The sequence below is a fragment of the Octodon degus genome, unplaced genomic scaffold, assembly GCF_000260255.1.
Source record: "Octodon degus isolate 3935 unplaced genomic scaffold, OctDeg1.0 scaffold00011, whole genome shotgun sequence".
In the NCBI taxonomy this organism is placed as follows: Eukaryota; Metazoa; Chordata; class Mammalia; order Rodentia; family Octodontidae; genus Octodon; species Octodon degus.
This window is the reverse complement of record NW_004524587.1, coordinates 26,076,342-26,097,289: the sequence shown is the minus strand read 5'-3', so window position 1 is coordinate 26,097,289 and position 20,948 is coordinate 26,076,342. Positions and strand designations below refer to the sequence as shown.

The following is a 20,948-nucleotide window of genomic DNA, read 5'->3' as shown; positions in this document are numbered from 1 at the left end:
AGAGCCCAAAGGGCGGCTCTTGGACGCTTCTTACTCGTGATTAGAAGGAAAGGGGAGCGGGTACCTATGAAAAGCCTCAGAAGAGCCTGCTTTCTTTGGTAATCCTTGCGGGAGGTGGAGCGTCCGCAGCAGCTGATTGGTGAGCTAGGCGAGGTGGGCGGGGCTCCAGGCCGGAGGTTTTGTTGTGAGGGTCGGTTGTCAAGCAGCGGCCAATCAGGGCAGGGGATGGAGGCCAGTGGAGGTCGCTCTTGGAGCAAGGCCTCGGCCTCCGGAGCCGCAGCTGCAGGTAGGGTGGGCAAGGGGTGAAGTGAAGATGGACCTGGGGAGTGGGCTGAGCCACGCGGGGCTGGCGGGGCTGTGGGAGAGAACTCGGGCTCGAGGGAGGCCACAGACTATCTCGCAAGGCGCGAGAAGAGGGAGGATGTGGCGAGGCTGAGCGATGAGCCCCAGCCTTTGGGTCCAGCGGGGCTGGCGTGGGGGCTGGAAGCAGAGCTGGGGGGGTCCCGGGACGATGGGTAAGGGCAGGAGAGACGGGAACGCGAATGAATGGGAGATGCCAGTAGCGGCGGGGAAGTGAGCGAACAGGGGATCTGGGAAAGGGAATGCAGGGGAGATGGTTCGTGGGAAAGAGGCAAAGGCGCTGTAGGAAACAGGTGGGAGGCTCCATGAGGTGGCCTTTTAGGGTCATACATGCAAATTGGAGGCCCAGCTCCCAGCTTTGTCTTTGGAAATTGAAGGAAGCAGGTGTAGTTACTCTTGCCAGGAGCCAGGTTGGACCCTCAGGGTCTTCTTTGAAATTGTCACCAGAGAGGATTTCACTGGTTGCTACTGGATTGTCTGTTATGGGCCCCTAAGCTTAGCATCCGATTTCAGCTCCATCAACTGAAAACAGTGATGCCCAGAAACCTCAACTGCAGACTGCCGGTCATCCCTGCCCCACTGCAGGTGCTGCAGGTTAGGCACCAGCGTGCTGGAGCAGAGCCACCTCCATTATCTCTGCCCCTGGGAGGACCTTCTTTTGCTCTCTGTTCTAGGTCCTTCGGCTTGAGATGACCCTTCTGCAGATTCTCAAACCGGATTTGCAGTGTTTTCTTCTGGCTCTGGTAACCTTGGTGGGTATCACTCTTATCACGAACCTTAATGATGATCCTGGGAACCATTCCCCATACCAAGTGTTTCCTAACCCACCATCGCCTCTGATTTCCAGCCAGGTGTTGAACTGAGATGGCTCAAGCCTGACATTCCATGAGCTGGGATCCTGACAGGCTGTGCACAGGCTGCTGCTGCTGCTGTGGATGATTTAAAAGCACCAGGCAGTCCAGGGCCAGAAGAGGCAATCCCTCTGCCTGGATGTGTGGGGACTGCCTGCCAACTTGATTGGTGGATCTGGGGGGGATTCACCCCCACCCCACGAAGAAAGCATATTCTGTTTTGTGGGTGACGCTTCAGGTGCCAGCCCCTGAAGGATGGCCACCCCTGTGGTCACCAAGACAGCCTGGAAGTTGCGTGAGTAGTTTTCATTTTCCTTTCTCACCCCATTTGTTAACTGTTAGCTGGTCATTGCTGGCAAAGTGAGACTCACAGCTTTGTCTCCCCTTGGCAGAGAAGGATACCCCAGATCTTGTAGTGAGATAGACCATGATGGGAGGTATAACTGGCACCTCTTAGATTGCCAGTGACATTGAGCAGGAGATTTAACCTCTCTGAGCTCTGTTTCCTCATCTATACAACAAGACGATCACACCCAACATTGTGTAGTTGCTATGAGATTCAAGTAAAATGAACATCAGATAGTACTTAGTGCAGGATTTCCAGTTAGCCTAATCAGGACGAGCAGGATGAGAAATTCTGAGATACTTGAGGCATTTTGGACATCTAATGAGTCAAACTTCCGTGGCCAGGTGAGAGCATCTTGGGGTGGGGTGAGCAGGGGCCGCTGACAGGCCTGTGGAATGTAACAGCACGTGTGTTCTCGCCCCATCACTGCTCTGTGATGTGGTCCTAACACTTTGATCTAAGACCCTTTCTACTCTTAAAAATTATTGAGGGCCTAAAAGTGATTTTCTTTACAGAACTTACGCCTTTCAGTGTTTACCTTGTTAGAGACATTTCTCAGATTTCTAAAACATAAGAAGATATAATCATATGTGACACTACTTGACAATGTGACCACATGTCATGTACCTTTTAGAAAACTACTGTATGTTTATGAGCAACTGAGAGTACAAGCCAAACACCATGTTAGTGGAATGATTTTGTCCTTTTACGCCTCCAAGAGGATCTTGAGGCCCGCAGAAGTTCCCCAGACCGCGTTTGCAGGACTGCTGCACACGCTGGCACCACAGCGTGTCCCACCCCAGCTGTTACTTATCGGCACAGACTTGATGTGTCTCACCTGCTCTCCCTGGGAGGTTTTCAGGAGCTGGAGGTAAAGCTCCACGACTTTTTAATCATGAGACCCTGGGCAAAGAGTTTGACGGGCCTCGCTTTCTTCATTTATAACATAAAAGGTGTGGGCAATTTTTAGCTTTAGGGTTTGCAGAGAACCCTTTTATGGTTTCCTAAGAAGAATACACTTTTCACAGAATGGCATTTTGTTTTATCAGGATTATATATCCATCATTCAGACAGCTGGTCTCCCGTATGTGAGCCATTGAAGAACAAAATAGACCAAGTCAGTGCACAATGGGAGTCCCTGGGAAGACCCCATCAGGCAGGAACTGACTAATCACACACACACCCATTTCCAGTCCTTCTTTGATTCCTTGCTAGTGTGTGTGCTTTGAATCAGTCAACAGGGAGTGCATGAACAAGCGCAAAGGCCCCAAGGCAGGAAGCTTGAAGTATAACAAGGACTTAAGAGAGGCCGTGACCTGTGGCACAGGGGCAGGGAGAATGAGGTGCCAGATAATGCTAATGAATTCTGTAAGGGCTCATGTCCATAGCCCTTTTGAGGCTTTGCCCTTCTGTCAAAGGCAAGGTCAAGCTCTCAACGTATTTAACAGGAAGTGATGTGATATGACCAGGCGTATTGGGCACCTGCTGACAATTTCATATGCACAGCGGTTTCTGTGGTTGTAAGATGTCTGAGGCAGCTAAGGACATCTGGCCTCTAGAGCTCCTTGAGGCTCTAGAATCTAGTAAGGATCAGAAGGTATTTGGCCATCTTGAGTCACTGGTGCCTAGTTCTTTGTTTTTTTCTTCTGGGATACAAGTCCTCAGCTCCTCTGGCCAGAAGGCAAAGAGTTCCCCAGCTTTGGAGCCTGGGAAATTGCTGGGGACCTGCACCATGGGGCAGTGCAGCAGCTGTCACCTGGCCTGTCAGGAGTTGTGCTGAAGATTTTGATCTCAGCATTAAATCAGATCCCAGGCATGGGCCTTTGCTACTTGGTGTCCATCAGGCCAAATGAGAGGGCTGCCTCTCAGCCGTGTCCCGTCTGGTCAGCTGCTTAGAGGAGAGGGGCCCTTGCCCAGAGTCTTGCCCTTCGTAGCTCCTTCCCTGGCCCAGGAGCCATCCAGCTGCACTGGCACACAAAGGCCTTCTCCTGCATTCTCTACAGCCTCCCAGTGGCAGGCCTAGATAGTACTTGTGTTATGGACTACTGGCTGTGGTTCTCTAGGGTCCTCTAGAGGTCCTGAGGCCCAGTAAGCTGAGGTCCAGCCAGAACTTCCCTGGGAAGTGGAAGAGGCAGGCAGACCATGAAAGCCTCCGTCTGGGTCAAGAGAGAGGGTAGTACAGACAGTAACTTCCGAGAAGCGGACAGGGCTCAGGGCAGGAGAGCAGAGCACTTAGGAAACATGTACCCTGTTACCTTGCTGGATTGAGCAGAAGCTCTAAGCACACGTATTAGTAGCCAGGGCCCCATGCCTCTGTCCCTGCGCATCCAGAGGACAGAAGGCTTTGTGGTTGAGATGAGTGCTCAAGAAGAACCCAGCTTGCTTGGATCCAGATGGCCGATGGCCGAGCCTGCATGGAGCTCTCCCTCTTGCTGGGCTGGGTGCTACCCATGCCAGTGCTGCCCTAGCCAGGCCCTCCCAGCAGGTGTCAAGCCCCTAAGCATCTTTGCTAGTCCCTCCAAGTCAGGCTGCTCAGTTTCCCTGGCCCCCTCCAGCCTTTTTGTGGCCTGCAGCCTGCATTCATGCCACTCAGGCAGGTGGAGTCTGAGCCGGGTTGAGGCTGGGCCCTGTGAAAAGCTGTGACACCCTTCTCCTCCACACCACCAGGCCAGCTGCAGGGCATTGGCACCTTGGGGTTTTCCCGTGCCTCTGTGGGGAGACCTGTCTTTTCTCCTTTTTCCAGGGAAGAGCTCACCCACGCACTGGCTTATAGGCCTGAGCTGACTTTCAGTTCCTCACCCTTGTTTTTTGCCTCTTGGAGTCCTGACAGGATCCCTGGAGGTTCACGCTGTGGCCTCAGGGTCCAGCCCAGAGGTCTGGTAGCTGCCCACAGGTCTCCTCTCCATCCCTGACTGGTCAGCCCTCTCCACACCGGTCTGCGAGTCTGCTGCCTTCTACTACCTCCTCGGGGACTACTTGGCCACTCTGTCTTGGTGGCTGGTCCTTATCTCCTGCTTAGCAGCCACAAGCTCCCACTCCCTACCCATCCAGGGCTGTGTTTCTGGCACATACACACACACACACACTCCCCAACACCCCCCCTGTGGGGGGGGGACACACCATTCTCATCCCATTTACCAGGCAAGGACCAGCCTTCAAGAGGACAGGTGACTTGTTGGAGGCCACACAGTGGCAACTAGCAGAGTTCAGACCAGCCACTGTGCAGCTCAGTGGTATTATTTATTTATTTATTTATTTGTTTGTTTATTTTTGGCAGAACCGGGGATTGAACTCAGGCCCTTGTACTTGCCAAGGAAGTGCTTATTCCACTGAGCCATCTCCCCAACCCCTATTTATTCTTTTTAGAGTAAAAAACAATAACTTTTGGCACGTGTCCTCAGTGTCTATGTAGGATTGATTCCAGGACCACTGTGCTTAGACACCAAAACCCACAGGTGCCGAGCAGCTTGACAGAATGATGCAGGATTTGCACATCATGGATGTTCTCTTTTGCACTTTTTGCTCTGCATTACTCATGGTACCTGGCCCAGTGTGAATGTGGTGTAAATCATTATTGCCCTGTGTTATTTAGAAATAATGACAAGAAAAGTCTGTACCTACTCAGTACAGATGAATTTATATTTTTTTGTGGTACTGGGATAGAACTTGGGACCTTGCATTTTCCAGGCAGGTACTTATACCACTGAACTATCTCCCTGACCCCCTCCCCAAATATTTTTAGCTGTCAGTCATTTGAGTCTGTGGCTATGGAGTGTCAGGCCTGTGTAGTTAGTCTGTTATCAGTTAATGGACATAAAAGGAAAGCTCAGAAGGCTTCCAGGCAGGGCCAGAGTGACTAAATCTGAGGTCCCTGATCCTTCAGCCCTGAGGGCTCTCTGGGCTTCAGGTTCCATAGCTGGTGGCCGGGCAGAGCCACCCCCCTCCACATGGGCTGCCCAAACCCTCTGACTGCCTTCTCCCTCCGTTTCCATGCAGAAGAGATTGTTGCCCATGCCAGCAATGTGTCCTCGCTGGTGTTGGGCAAAGCCTCGGGACGGCTTCTGGCCACGGGCGGGGACGACTGCCGAGTCAACCTGTGGTCCATTAACAAGCCAAACTGCATCATGGTGAGTCTCGGGGGTGGGGCTGGGGGATGGGGAGTGGACGGCTTCCCAGGCATCCTAGACCACAAGACACCCATCCTCTGGGGCCAGCACAGGCAGGGCGTAGACACAGCACACTCTCAGGCAACCCCTGACTGTCTGCTCAGGAAGCCCCAGGATGGCTGCGGTGGTGACTGGTTCTTAAGCGCAGGGGAGACACCTGGCTGTGGGGTAGAATTTGGGTCTACATGAGAAAGTCCAAATAAGCCCCTCTCCCATGGCTGAGCCAAAAGGCTTGTGCCTCCTGCTTCCCCTGTCACCTGTGTGGAGATGTTTTGATTCTTTCCCAACCTCAGTCCACAAAAAGGATTTGCAGGGACCCTGTGAGAGCTGGTTAGGGAGCTAGTTCTCCAGAAGCAGCTTTTTCTGGTTACCCAACCAGATCCAGGCCTGGAAAGTGCCTTCCAAACACAGCCCACAGGAGGCATAAAGGAGGAAAAACATGGAATTTAATCACACAGTTCTATTTTCCAAGACCAGTAGCATCGTTAATTTGATCTGTGCCTTTCCAGGTGTGGAAATACATATACACTTGCATACATATACATAAAAATGAATCTTCCAATTATCATCTTACTCTTGTGTAACCCAGTTGTTTAGAATTAACAATGTTGTGAGAATTTTCCTATGTCAACAAATATTCTTTTACAGCGTGATATTTAATGGCTTCCTGATATTCCACTGTAGGGATGAGCTGTAATTAGCTCCACCACACCCTGTTATCAGCGAGAGTCTGAGGCCAGGCTCTTGGCTCTGCTCACCCAGACTGTGGTGAGCCTCCTCGTCTATACCGACCCTTCCGTGGGCCGGGCTGGCCATTGATGCATGTAATCCAAGGGTGTGCACTTTTGAAAAGCTTTCAAAACATCTTGCCAAATTGCCCTCCAGAAACCAATCTACCTTCTCAGCAGCGCTGTAGGAACCCGGCCCACCCCCATCCTTGCCAACCCAGGCAATTACTATTCTTTTGACTCTTGATCAAATAAACATGAAGAAAATGGGAGGTGACATTTATTAGTAATAAATAATAATAATCACTAGTGTTTCTATGAGACCTTCCCAGGCCATAGCTAGAACGGACATTCCATCTTGATTTTACTGTTCAAGAAGGGCCTTGTCTCCCTGGACATGCCAGTTAAGTACACAAGTTGAAAAAATCAACAGAGATCAGCAAGAGGGCTGCTACACACTCTTCCCGTAGAGCAGCACGGGGACGTCTGGGGCCCGTCCCTCTGAGTTCTCTTCGCACACCAGACGGAGCCTTCAGGCCCCCAGCTGGCCTTAACTTGTGTCTCTGCCCCCTCACGCACCACAAAGCACCCACTCTGCCTTCGGGTAGCCCCGAAGTCTCCCGCCTGGGGATTCATACTTGGCTGCTCCCTCTGCAGAAGACCTGTTTCATTTATTTGTGTTTACCTTTGAGCAAATGGAACGCCCGTGTGGCTCAACATTGGAAAGATGGTGAACAGTAACCTCTTTCTTTCTTCCTTGATTCCCTGCTTGATATCCAGACTTCCTTTGAATAAGGAGAGGCAAATGTATTACCTGTTTCTTCTCCCACTTTTGCAAACAACAGGTATCATACTTGCATGCATCTCCCTGGGATACTAAGTTGCCCAAGTTGGGCTTGAACTTGCAATAATCCTCTTGCGTTGTACTCCCGGAATGCTGGGATTTCTGGCAAGCACCATCACACCCCACTGCCTTCTTTGTTTCAGTGGTTGGCTTTCCATTGCATAAGTGACTGTGGACGCTACCACTTAAGCCATAAGATTCGGTGTAGCAGATAACCTTGGGTTTGTGGTGTTTCACGGGCTTGCACACAGCAGGAGCAAGCTCCCCAGCATGGAGTGGCTGGTTTGAAGCAAATGTGCCTAATGTGAACAGGGTTTGCCTATTTGTGGCCCAGATAATTTTTACCCATTCACGCCCCTGCTAGAGCTGGATGGGAGTTAGACAAGCCACATGTAAATTATCTACTTTGAGGGTAGATCTGCTGAGGAGCAGGTCCCCTCCCCAATTCCTAGTGGAAATGTCACCTTAGCAAGCACTGATGGAGTCACCACTGAGCCTTGGGGTGGCCAGGATCAGGCATAGAATGACAGATACCACGGACACAGTCTCCAGCCTCTTCACCAGAAAGCTGGACATGCTGGCACTTGCTGCATTCAGAGTGGCCAGCTCAGCTCTGCTGCTCTGGGTGGGTGAGAGCCCAGTGTCCTCCAGCGGAGACAGTCCAGGCCCCCAGGCTCTGTGGCAGGGTCCCTGACTGAGCTGGGCAGCCCACCCCACACACACACCAGCCAGGAACCCAGAGGGTGAGGAGAACCTGCCACAGCTTCCTGCTGAGTGCAGTGCCAGACAGAGTAGAGATGTGACCACCCTGGGCAAAAGTCAGAAGGTCATTTAGGTCATTTGGATCAGGACAGAGGATTGGCATACCTTTTTTTTAGACAGGATCTCATTATATAGTTCAACCTGGCGTTGATCTCGCTACGGAGCGCAGGCTGGCCTTGAGCTCCCAGTGATCCTCCTGCCTCGGTTTCCTAAATGCTGGGATTATAGCTGTGCACCACCATGTCTGGTTAATGCTCTCTCTTTATCTTGATGAGCTGCTCCCATGTCTGTAGGCGCCGCCCACACCAGGAACACCATGAGAGGAGGCTGGGGGGCGGCTGGGTTCTCTTGTCACCCTGCATTGTTGCTGGCAGACATGGCCATGCAGAAACCTCCTTCCCCTAGCCACTTCTCGTGGAACCCCAACTTTGGGACAGAAACTGGGGTTGTCCCTGCAGTGCACTGAAGCTGCTTCCCCCTCTCCACAGAGCCTGACGGGTCACACGTCCCCCGTGGAGAGCGTCCGCCTCAACACTCCCGAGGAGCTCATTGTGGCTGGCTCGCAGTCGGGCTCCATCCGCGTCTGGGACCTGGAAGCTGCCAAAAGTAGGCCCCTTGTATGCTGGGTTCCTCCTTGGGCTCAGGCGGGTTGCCCTGCATTCTCCATCCGACCAGATGGTGTGGCGCCCACCTGCTATCACCGCCTGGCAGCTGCATGGGCTGCTGTCACCTGAGGGGTGCTGAGGATGGCTGAAGGAACGACTGTTGGGAAGCGCAGATGTGTGGGAGTGGATCAGGATTTGGAGCCTGGAAAGGTGTCTGCTGCTGCTGGGGACCCTGCAGTACACTGGGGTCAGTGGGTGGCGCTGTGAAGAACCAGGGACTTGGGCTGCCACACTCAGCTCCGCCCAGTCACTACAGGGGCACCTGCCTCAGGTGGCCGGGTCTTCTGTTGCTTGTAATGTTTGTCTTAATTTAGTTTTTCTCTGGATAGGAAGTTGCTGCTTTTTTTTTGGTACAAGAAGTCAAACTCAGGACTTTGCACTTGCCAGGCAGGTGCTGTGCCACTGAGCTATCTGCTCAGCCCTTGGGAAGAAATTTAAATTTAAATTTTTAAATGTGTGGATAGTCTAGAGTGGTTCTAGAATCACTCACGATCCCGTTCTTCTCATTCTCCAAACCCTCACCTTTCTGTCCTTCACCTGTTGTTGCTCCAATTGCCTCGACCTTTCTCAACAGTGACACTACGACCTTTCTCAACAGTGACACTACACTCTCTTTTCTTTCTTTAAATAAACATGCCCTTAACTGTTCCTGCTTGGAAGCGAGGGTTTAGCTTTCTTGCAGCCATCCCTGGCTCATGTTTTCCTTCCTTCCTTTTCTTTCTTTCTTTTTTTTTTTTTGTCTTTTGTCTTTTTGAGACAGGGTCTCTATGCAGTGCAGGCTGGTCTTGAGATCACTTTGTTGCCCAGGCTAGTCTCAAACTCAATAATCCTCCTGCCTTAGCCTCCTGTGTTCTGGGACTATAGGCATGTACCACCTTGCCAGACATTGCTCATATTTTTCTTTTTCTTTCTTTCTTTTTTTTTTTTTTTTGTACTGGGGATTGAACTCAGGGACCTGCACTTGCCAGGCCAGCACTTATTCTACTGAGCTATCTCCAAAGCCCTGCTCACAATTTTCTATCCCTCCTCAGTATCACCACTTAAGTGATAAGAACTTTTTGTTGTTTTTGTTTGGTTGGGTTTTTGTCTGGTTGGGTTTTTGTTTGTTTCTTTGAAATAATTCTCACTATATAGTCCAGGCTGGCCTCAAACTAGGGCAGTCTTCCTGCCTCAGCCTCCCATGTGCTGATAGTACAGGTGCGGGCCACCACGCCTGGCTGCAGCCAGTGTATATGCTGTAAGGGTTATGCTGTTATTCACAATTGGTTACATTTATTTCTATAAACTGGTTTCCCTGGAGTTAATAATTGTTCCTCTTTTCTTCCCTGACACCAATTTATCCCAGGTTCTTAACCAGAAAAGTAAACCTCCTGCTTTCCTTAAGCCCATCCCATGTCTTCTCAGGGCTGTATTCGAAGTCCTAGTGCCTGGGAGAATGGGGACATGGAGCCCTCCTGTCCTCTCCCATGACATCATCTTTCTGGTCCCTTTCTCCTGAGATGGAGCCCATCCTTCCATGGTTTATAGAGAAAGGGTGCTTGGCAGGCACGGTGTTAGTGACCGTCCTGGGCAAAGTGACTATTCTACCCCCATGCTTTCTTTCAAAGTCTGAGTGTAGAGTTCTGGTTGGAAATCTGTCGTTGGAGTTTTGAAGGTACAGGTCTGTTGCCTCTTAGGGTCCAGGCCAGTGCTGCTGTTAGGCCAGATTCTTCCAGTAGCATCTGCTCCCTCCCTCCCTGTCTCCCATGCCAAGCTTGTAGGATCTGTGTGCAGCATTGTGGCGTTTGGTGGCCGTGAGCCTCGGGTGCGGGTCTGTTTTCATCCTTGACCCAGGTCTTCTCAGTCTGGAACCTGTCATCAGTTCAAAGCCCCAGAGAGTCTTGATTCTCCGGCAGGTGGGCTGCCACACAGGCTTGGTGGCCATTGTCATGTGGCAATAGGTACAGCATTTCCAGTCCCACAGATTTGTCAAAAGAATCTGGAAAGCTGGACCTTTCTGGGGAATTGACCCCCTTTTTCATTGCTACTGGCTGAGTCAGTGTGCTCTGCAGCACACGGCACAGGCAGCATTAGAGATGCAGATAGAGCTTCTGTTCTTGCTGCTTCCGGGGTGTGCCAGAAAGGTCGTCTTCCACAGCCTGTGAGAGTGGGTTTTGCCAGCAGTGCATCCCTTGTGCCTGGCTGAGCCTTGCACCCTCTTCTGGGTCTTGCCTCTGGCCCATGTCCACATGTGCTGCAGGACAGTGCCTCCTGGCCATGCAAACCTAGTGGCGAGGTTCACACTGTCCAAGAAAGGTGGTGGTTTTACACAGAAGGTCTCAGGAAAGACGATGTCCCTGGGCCTTGAGCAATACTTGCCCACCCTGTAGTGGTTTGTTAAACAAGAGAGCCCCAGGACCCCTTGAGGACAAAGGGGCTGTGCGCCTTGCTTCTTGGCACATGGCCTGACACCCAGCCACAGCAGGACTCAGGGCTGCTGAATTCAGGCACTGTTGGCCTTGAGTGAGGCACAGAAACATGCCCGGGATGAGAGAGTGGCCAGCGTGGCTTTAAGGCAACCCCCAGAAGCCTCTGTGTAGACTAGAAGCCCAGCATATGACCATTCACAATTCACTGAGGAACAAGGATCAGAGGGAGAAGGCAAGAGTGCTGTGCCCCAGCCCAGGCCTTGGCCACAGGATTTCACTCATAAGGGAAACGTGATTCCTCAGGGAGCCAAGAAATAGAAAATGAGGACCTTGGCTTCTGGGACACTGGCTCCCAGGTGGCTGCTGCACAGGAGCTTGGCATGCAGGCCCCAGAGCACCTGAGAACCTGGGTGGTAGTGGGGTGGGCCCTGCACCATGCATTCAGTACGCTTCCGGCAGATTCCAGTGCAGAGCCCGGTTGGCAAGCCCTGCCCTCAAACAGAACCTGGAACCTGAATCCCAATGTCAGGACTCCCACACCAGGGCTCTCTACTCTGCCCTCTGCTGCCTTGAGTTGAGGGCTTCCCAGATGGAAAAGAAGCTGACCCTCAGCAGGTGGAGGTACCACCTCAGGGTCATCACCAGGGTGTGACAGTAGTGGAAGGCCAGGTGCAGACAAGGCTCAGAGCCACCCATCATGTTGATTGCCTTGAACTCAGCCTAGCCCTGAAGGATTCGGCAGAGGCTGAGTGGCCTGGGAAGCTGGGAGCTCCTTGCATGGAGCAGATACACCTGAGTGCCATCCACTCTGCAGTTCTGGGGTCCTCTGACCAGGTTCAGGCATCTCCTGGAAAAGCAGGGGCAGAAGTCAGGCCAGAAGAATGTGGTCCTGCTGGCTTTCGAAAGCACAGCCAGAGGGTGAGGGCGGGCCAGCCAGTAGATCCCACAAGAAGGTGTGCGCCCTAGGAAGCTGGCCCACGCAGGGGTGGGAGCCCCTGCAGCTGTGTGGGGCAGGGCAGGACTTTGGGCTTTTGGCTGGGGGATGCAAAGTGAGTAAACTAGGGCTGGCACGGAATGGGTGGTGTGTACCTGAGGCTCCTTAGCCAGCACGGCAGTGTGGAGCCCCTAGCAACACATGGCAGCATGGAGCAAGAAGAGACAGCTGCTTAGGGATGAATTGGACATTCACAGGACAGGTGTGGCAGGAGCATAGTCCCAGCTCTGGAGCCAGCAGCCTGCTGCAGGGGCATTAGAGGCCATGTAGAAGAGTATGGGCTCACGCCTTAAGGCAGATGAGGATGATAGCAGCACCGTTATTCCTACCCTGTCCTGGTGGCCCCAGCACAGACTCCACCCTTGTAGGCAAAGCATACAGCGAAGGACAAAGGATGCTGCTGAAGTGGCAGAGCTGGTCCAGCTTCCAGCCCTGCATACCACTCTGGCCTCAGGCCAGCAGATATGCCCTGAGCCCTCACCCACCACCTGGCATGGTTGGGGGGACTCAGTGATGTAATGCAGGGACATTGCTCAGCCTGTCAAACACTGCAAGCGCTCACTAGACATCCTGGGGACAAGGGAGGTGCCAGATGGCCTTAGCTCTGGGAGGCGCATTGCCACTGAGGCCACAGAGGGAGAAGGAAGATGTGTGCTGCAAGAGGAAGAGAAGAGAAAGGTCCAGCATGGGGGATGGACGGGTCTGCGGTGCAAGTCATTGTGACTGCACGTAGCAAGCACTTGGGGCTTGCCAGGTCCATGCTGAGCACTTCATTTCCCTTCATCTCCTTATTGGTTCTGGCTATAACCCAGCTTGAGGCTCAGAGAATGTGATTTTCCAAGGTCACACAGAAGCAGGAAGCAGAGCCAGGACTAATCCCAGCTGTTTCTGGCCTCCATGCTGAGCCCAGTGTCAAGGAATGGAGACCACACAGTAGACTTCATTGATTTACCCAGTGCTTGGATTCAACACTCCACTGTCTGAAATATTCATCTTTACTCAAACCTCAGAGTGGCTGAGGACTCTCACTCCTGGCCCCCAGCACTCATGGGCTGATCAAGTTCCCCCAGACAGTAGCAGTAGAAATCTTTCAAAAAGCAAGATGCAGGGAATCAATACCAGTGGTGCCAGAGGATGCCTTAAGACAGTGCAAGATTTTCCATGGAGGGGCTGGTGAGATGGCTCAGTGGTCTAAAGCACCTACTTGGAACAAGCTTAGTAAACCACAGGGACCATGGTTCAATCCCCCAGCACCACATGCCAGCCCGCCCTGCCCCCTGGTGGGCTGAGCTGGCCACACACACACACACACACACTAAATAAATAAATAAATAAAGTTGAAGCAAAGATTATTTAAAAAAAAAAAAAAAAGATTTTCCATGGAGTTGTGGCAGGTGTGACTTCTGGTTAGAGATGCGGATCAGTTCCAGCCCAGGCCATGTTCTCCCTGTGTGTGTCTTATCCTTACTTCCTCCACTCACTATGACACCCCCCCTCCACATCCCTTCTTCATAGGTGTCACCCCAAGAGCCATGTGAGCACCCAGCCATGCCTGACCCTGCCTGCACTTCCCTGTCCTCCACCCACTGATGTCTGCTCAGAATCTGCCACCTCTGAAAAGCCTGTCTGGAATTCTCCTGTTGACCAAACAGCTGCTCCCAGGGCTAGAGCCTCCCCAACACACACACCTCTTTCCCTTTCCCTATCTCTCCTCCTCTCTCCCTGTCTCCCTGTCTCCTCTATGCCCCTTCCTCCCTTGCTGCCTGCCTGTCTCCTCTCCCAGGCAGTGTCTTGGGTGGAACCATTTGCCCTGTAGTCAGCCAGGACCTTATTAGGCTCTGTGCAGTTGTCCTACACTGCTGCCCTGGAGGCTTTGCTTAATTAAGCTGTGTAGAGTGTGTCATGTTTCCTGGGAACTTGTGTAAAAACAGGAATGGCTGTCATCTCAAGAGCAGGAACGCTACTGGTTATGGCGGTGGAACGCTAGCCGATTTATTTCCCATGCAGTTACTACTGAAAGGCACAGGCACATCCCACCCTGCAGCCTTGCCTTTCTGCCCCATCTCGCTTGCTCTCATGCCGCAGCCTCTGCTCTTTTGCCTTCTCAGTTCTTCGCACGCTCATGGGACACAAAGCCAACATCTGTAGCCTGGATTTCCACCCCTATGGCGAGTTTGTGGCCTCAGGTTCCCAGGACACAAACATCAAGGTGAGTGGCCCCTCTGCGTGGCAGCCTGCCTGACAGGTGAGCTTCCAGGTGCCTCTGAGGCATCCATTCCACTTGGTAGCACCCATGCCTGCTGGGGAAGGGGCACATGCACGCACTCACCCACCAGACACTGGGTTTAGAATGCCTAGCCGGGGTGCGTGGTGTCCAGGCCTCTGTCATTGTAACTGTTGAGACTGGGAATGCCCACAGCTGCGCTCTGCCCTTAGCCCCGGCTCCTGGTCATGATCTCCTATGACTTTGCCCCTCTACCTCTCTCCCCACAGCTCTGGGACATCAGGAGAAAAGGCTGTGTCTTCCGGTACAGGGTAAGGATGATCCCTCAGTCTATGACTATGTGCGGCGTGTGGAGTGTGGCCTGCAGCCTACCATGGGTAAAACCTGGACTGTGGTCGGGAGGAGGATGGGGTGCTGTAGGTGACCCATTCTGACCCCTTGGCTCTACCCATCCCCACAACTGTAACCAGGGTCATCCAGTTGCTCTGCACTAGACTTCGCAGGCAGCTCACTGGTCTTACTCAGTAAATATGGTTCTGCTGATGTGAGTTACTTTTGGAAAAGTTCAGAGCTTTTTTCTTCCTTTGAGACAGGGTCTCGCTGGGTAGTTCAGGCTGGTCCTGAGCTCAATTTGTAGCCTAGGCTGGTCTCAAACTCACAGTGATCCTCTTGCTTCAGCCTCCCAAGTGCTGGGATTACAGACATGTGCCAGCACACCCTGACATTAAAATATGTCATTTAATTCTCCTAAAGGGCCATGAAATATGTTTCTCAAACATCATGGTTGGGGCCAGGGAGATGGCTCAGTAGGATAAGCGCTTGACTGGCAAACGCAAGGATCTGAGTTCAATCCCTGGTCCTGAAAAAAAAAAAAAAAAGACCATCAAACATCACAGTCACCTTGTCCTATAAGCCAAAGAGTCTGTGGCTACATGTGGAGAAATCCCGGTGTGACATCTCCCAGCTAGGGCCACCTCTGGGCCTGTTCCCTGGGAAGACACTGTCAGGGCTGGGCTAGTCGAGCTGGGGAAAGGCCTGCCCATCCAGGCTCCTCGGGTGGGCTCCATGTACTGACCTCCCTCCTCAGGGCCACAGCCAGGCTGTGCGGTGTCTCCGCTTCAGCCCCGATGGGAAGTGGTTGGCATCAGCTGCAGATGACCACATGGTGAAGGTAACTCTGGATGGGGGGGGCCAGGGTCCGCTGCTCAGAGTCCTTGCCTTCCTCATCTGCCCCAAGTCTGTGCAGGGTGGGAGCTTTGTGGACAAAGAGCTGGGCTTGGCTTAGAGAAAGAGTGGACAGCCAGGTGCCAAATTGGTCCCTGACTGCTGCCCACCCGGCCCCTAGCTCTGGGACCTGACTGCTGGCAAGATGATGTCTGAGTTCCCTGGTCACACGGGACCTGTCAACGTGGTAGAGTTTCATCCCAACGAGTACCTCCTGGCCTCTGGCAGCTCTGACAGGTGAGGCCCAGGCCACATCCCCCGGGACTGCTGTCCCACGCCATCTCCATCCCAAGGCATCATATGCCTAATGAACCCATGTAAGCTGAATTGACTTCCAGCCAAACTGCGATTGCTCCCTGCTTCATCTTTCCCCTAGCTCTGGCTCCTGGCTTTGATGTCCTGGATCTATGTTTTCCTGGACAATTCAGGATCTGAGGCCCCAGTGCATCCATGATACAGGGAGGTCATGGCCATCAGCACCCTAGGGGCAGGGCAGTTGGACTCAATCTCAGTCACGCTCACCTTCCCAGCAGCTGTGCTGGGTCAGGCCCTACTTGTATTATTCCTGGTGGCCCCAGCCCAGGGGCAGAGGCATCTGGAGAGAAGCTGGCTGCCCAGGCCAGAGGCCTGTGTGGCAGCCTGGTGGGCACTGACTTCCTGGCACAATGAGGCTCCCTTTGCAGGACGATCCGTTTTTGGGATCTGGAGAAGTTCCAGGTGGTGAGCTGCATCGAAGGAGAGCCAGGGCCTGTCAGGTACCAACAGCTGTGTGAGCAGGCTCAGTGCCACCGCACCCTACCTCCAGGCAGCACTGTGGGGGATGCATGGACCTCCTCTGTCCCTGCTACTGCTGCTGCTTGGTCCTGGGCTCCCCTGATTTCCCAGGGTGGCAACAGGCTGGGTGTCCCAGGACCCACAGCCCACTCTCGCCTGGCCCAGGAGCATCCTCTTCAACCCCGACGGCTGCTGCCTGTACAGCGGCTGCCAGGACTCACTGCGTGTCTATGGCTGGGAGCCCGAGCGCTGCTTCGATGTGGTCGTCGTTAACTGGGGCAAGGTGGCTGACCTGGCCATCTGTAATGACCAGCTGGTGAGAGCTGAGGCATCCACCATTCTGATCCCCTCAGACACCCACCCTGTCACCGACCCTGCTGGGCCTCAGCAATAGGTTCAGCCCCAGCTCTTTCATTTCCCAGATCGGTGTGGCCTTCTCCCAAAGCAACGTCTCCTCTTACGTGGTGGACCTGACTCGGGTCACTAGGACAGGCACAGTGGCCCAGGACCCTGTGCAGGACAGCCGGCCCCCAACAGAGCAGCCATCCAACCCCAGCGCCCCACTCCGGCGCATCTATGAGCGGCCCAGCACAACCTGCAGCAAGCCCCAGAGGTGGGGTGCTGGGGCTCTTGGAGAGCTTGGGGATCCAGGGTTGGGGCTGGGCCTGACTATGGCCTTCGCTGCAGGGTAAAGCACAACTCAGAGAGTGAGCGCCGCAGCCCCAGCAGTGAGGATGACAAGGACGAGCGCGAGTCCCGGGCTGAGATCCAGAATGCTGAGGACTACAATGAGATCTTCCAGCCCAAGAACAGCATCAGTGAGGCTGCTCCCCACCCTGCAGCCCTGTGCACATCTCTCAGCAGGGTCCTTCCCAGGGACAGCGGTGCTGTGGCTTTGTGTCCCCTTGGCCACATTCCTAACACCACCTGGGCACAGCTTCTCCACCCTTGTCCTCTGGGCCTCACTGGGCCTTGCTTCTGGACTGAGAATAGGAATTGAAGCACTGGGGAGAGGTTAGGGTCCCTCATGTGCTATAGCCCTTGCCCTGAGCAGGGGGGAGCCCCCTAAGTACTGGGCTGGGGAGGGCAGGGCTGAGGCTTCTGGGGCCAGGAGCGCCATCACTAGCTCACTCACAGGAGGAGCCCCAAGAATTCAGTGCCATTTGTCTCAGCAGGTCGGACGCCACCCCGAAGAAGCGAGCCCTTCCCAGCACCCCCTGAGGACGGTGAGTCAGGCCTCTGGGGGCCCTGTCTCCCCAGCCTTGCCCGCTCCTGGTACAGCCTCCAAGCTGGCTCCTGCAGTGTCTTGTCCCTTCACCTGCCTGTAATTCCTTCCCCCGTTGTGTTCTGGACAAGGTCCCAGTGACCAATGTGAGCCTGGCAGACAGTGCCTGTGTCTACCTGAGTGTGCAAAAGATTACAGTAGACTGACACCTACAGGGGGTCTGCCCAGGGACACAGGCCACAGAGGACAGTGGGGCCTGCAGAGGGGATGGAAGGGATAGACGGGGTGGGGAGAGGCGGCAGCCGGTGAGCCCGATGGAGATGAGGCCCAGGAGTTTGGGATTTACAGTGGAACAAAGGTGATCTAATTCAGGATGGAGGGACATGGGTAGCTCCCCTGTTCTGCGTAGCATCCCTGCCTTCCCCTTGGCTTCCCTTCATGAGACCAAATATCTCAGTCCCCCTCTTGAGGCTAGGCTTCCTAAAAGCCTGTCCTTCCTCCACGTCCTATCTGTCATCTACTCCTCACTACACACACTATTCCTAGTGACAAGATGGCTCTGAGACTCCTGGGTCCCCAAATAAAACTAGAGCTGGGGAGACAGCCACACCCCTGCTGCCTGCCTCTCAGGACTGGCAACTGCTGATGGTCTCCCCTTCCCAGTTCTCCCTGGGTTCCCCATTGTCTGCTGCTCCCTCCCCCAACAGGTGCCCCAGAGTCTCCCCAAGCACAGCCCTCTCCCCACTTGCCACTTCTGGCCTAACCTCATGATCTCTTCCTTTTGTGCCCAGACATGGCCACAGTGAAGGAGATGGCAAAGCCCAGTCCAGCCCTGGATGTGCAGTGCCCAGTGACAATCGTATGTCCAAGCAGAGGGGCTGCAGGCCTGGGCCTGGGCCAAAGCCTTCCGTGGTGGTGGGAGGCGAGGGGAGGTCCCAGGCTGGCTGCCTGCTGAACCTCTGCCTGCTGCAGCTCGAGGTCCCAGCTCAGCCCCCGGTCCTCACATCCACGCCTGCACCCAAGGGTGAGCTCAGCATCATCCCGGCCACCCGGAACGAGCCCATCGGGCTAAAGGCCTCTGACTTCCTGCCTGTGAGTAGGGACTCAGCCTGAAGGGTGAGGTGGCAGCCATGGGGTGAGGACAGAGCTGTGCTGCCTGCTCCCATGCCAGTGCCTGGGTCTGTCCCTTAGGCTGTAAAGCTCCCACAGCAGGCAGAGCTAGTGGATGAAGATGCCATGTCACAGATCCGCAAAGGCCACGACACCATGTGCGTGGTACTCACCAGCCGCCACAAGAACCTGGATACTGTACGGGCTGTGTGGACTACAAGTGACATCAAGGCAAGTTCCCCTACCCATGCTGCCTGGGGCCTGGCCACCCCCTCACCCTCAAGCCCCTGCTGCTGCCTGCAGTTGGGCTGAACTGAGATGAGGCCACATGTGGGATAGGGGAGCCTTGTGGTTGCATCATGGCTGTCCCCACCCCCCTGATGGAGCTCTCTTTGCAGACATCTGTGGACTCTGCTGTAGCTATCAATGACCTGTCAGTGGTGGTGGACCTCCTGAACATAGTCAACCAGAAAGCGTAAGTGGCTGCGAGTGCTCGGGAGGGGTAGGAGGGCCGGAGCTGCCTGTCAGTGCCATGACCCGCCTCTCCCCAGCTCCCTGTGGAAGCTGGACCTGTGTACCACCATCCTGCCACAGATCGAGAAGCTTCTACAGAGCAAGTATGAGAGGTAGAGAATGAGGCCTGCTAGGTGGGAGCCAGGGACCTCAGGGCCGTGGGAGGTAGCTGGGAAGCATTGTGGCCCTTCTGCTCCCAGGCCGGTCAGAGTGGAAAAAGGCCCGTGTGTGTGTGTGTGTGTGTGTGTGTGTGTGTGTGTGTGTGCGCGCGCGCGCGTGTGCACATGCCTTGTTCTGTGTCTGTCCCCAAAGCTACGTCCAGACAGGCTGCACGTCCCTGAAGCTGATCCTACAGCGCTTCCTGCCTCTGATCACAGACATCCTGGCTGCCCCGCCCTCCGTGGGTGTAGACATCAGCCGAGAGGAGAGGTGAGAGCCAGGCCAGGATCCAACAGTATAGAAAACACCTCTCATTTGAGGTCCGGGCTCAGCACATAGGCTTGGCTGGCATAGCCAAGGGCCGGGTCTCTACGGGGCCTGGCTGTGCCCCCAGCCCTGGGATGGCTGGGGGGTCCTGAACCACCATCTTCCTACTTGAGAAGGGGCACAGGGGGCAGAGCTGGGGGTGGATCACAGTTGCCTTGCCAACCTCCTGGGGCCCTGGCCCTCTGCCCACAGGCTGCACAAGTGCCGGCTCTGCTACAAGCAGCTCAAGAGCATCAGCGGCCTCATCAGGAGCAAGTCCAGCCTCAGCGGCCGCCATGGCAGTGCCTTCCGGGAGCTGCACCTGCTCATGGCTGCTTTGGACTGAGGGGCCCGCAGGTTGGGGTGCCTGGAGGCCCTCAGCCTGGCCTCCCTCATCTTCCCGGTTCGCCCACCACCCCGGGAGCCTCTGCCGGGTCTGTGCTTCTGCCCCTGAGGCTATCCTGGAGGTGGCAGAATAGGCCCTATCCGTGTGCATCCTGCAATGGCTGCCCAGCTTCACCCAACTCTTGTTTCTTGGGGCAGCAAACAGTCCCGGGGCTGCTGCTATAATTTATAGGCAGGTTTTATTAAATTTGTAACTGTTCCCTGTTTTGTCGTGCAGCATCCTCTGGCCATGCAGCTCACCCAGTGGCCTGGTGTGCCAGGCTATGTGGCCAGGAGGGGGCAGCAGAGTGACAGGTGTGCTTACTCTGAGAGGGGTGGGAGAGGCAGTAGGCCCCCCAGGAAGCAGCCCTCATCCATCTCTGCCACCCTCAGCAGTCCTTGCAGGCTGGTGCAAAGCCAGGACAGCAGCCCCTCTGCTGAGGGCTCCGAGCAGCTTCTGTTCGTCCAGGAGCCCCCTGCATCAGTTTCCTGGGGCTGCACAGCAGTCAGAGTTGGGGGCCTGGGGGGTCAGGAAGAGCAGCAGCTCATCTCTGGCCAGTGTAATCAAGGAAAGCTGGTGCTGCAGCACAGTTTGAGTGTCTCAGCAAGCCTTCCAGCCCACCAGAGCCTTCATTTCCCACCTGTGACATAGAGGTGACACCATGGGACACACAGATAATGTGGCATACAGTAGGCACCTCCTAAGGGTAACCATGCCTGTAAACACAAGGTAGCATTACGCTGTGGCAGGGACAGTGATGACGCCTGGTTCCCTAGTTCAGGATGGGCTGTGGGGACCCATGGGTGACGAGCCAGTGCGTCTCTCCCCCAGCGCACCCCCAGGGCTCCTGAGACCAACACTCCTGTCCCCCAGTGCAGCCCCAGGGCTCCCAAGACCAACACTC

At 54.4% G+C, this 20,948-nt stretch overlaps 1 protein-coding gene across 3 annotated transcripts; it reads left to right on the top strand.

The window, feature by feature from the left end:
• Katnb1 (katanin regulatory subunit B1) lies at nucleotides 1-20,938 on the top strand. Of its 3 annotated transcripts, none has more exons than XM_023709293.1 (21): nucleotides 1-139; nucleotides 1,035-1,112; nucleotides 1,208-1,506; nucleotides 5,554-5,684; nucleotides 8,546-8,663; nucleotides 14,233-14,333; nucleotides 14,618-14,659; nucleotides 15,436-15,519; nucleotides 15,694-15,809; nucleotides 16,256-16,327; nucleotides 16,512-16,662; nucleotides 16,769-16,959; nucleotides 17,034-17,164; nucleotides 17,522-17,572; nucleotides 18,363-18,430; nucleotides 18,544-18,663; nucleotides 18,763-18,912; nucleotides 19,080-19,156; nucleotides 19,233-19,307; nucleotides 19,507-19,623; nucleotides 19,873-20,938. In XM_023709293.1, exons 3-21 carry the CDS (start codon nucleotides 1,467-1,469, stop codon nucleotides 20,003-20,005), a joined length of 1,968 nt encoding a protein of 655 aa, XP_023565061.1. In that variant the 5' UTR covers nucleotides 1-139; nucleotides 1,035-1,112; nucleotides 1,208-1,466; the 3' UTR covers nucleotides 20,006-20,938. The 3 variants fall into 3 exon arrangements, with proteins under 3 accessions (XP_023565061.1, XP_023565060.1, XP_004626003.1); XM_023709292.1 differs by lacking the exon at nucleotides 1-139 and adding an exon at nucleotides 183-286; XM_004625946.2 differs by lacking the exons at nucleotides 1-139; nucleotides 1,035-1,112 and adding an exon at nucleotides 183-286.
• The last annotated feature ends 10 nt before the right edge of the window (nucleotides 20,939-20,948 follow it).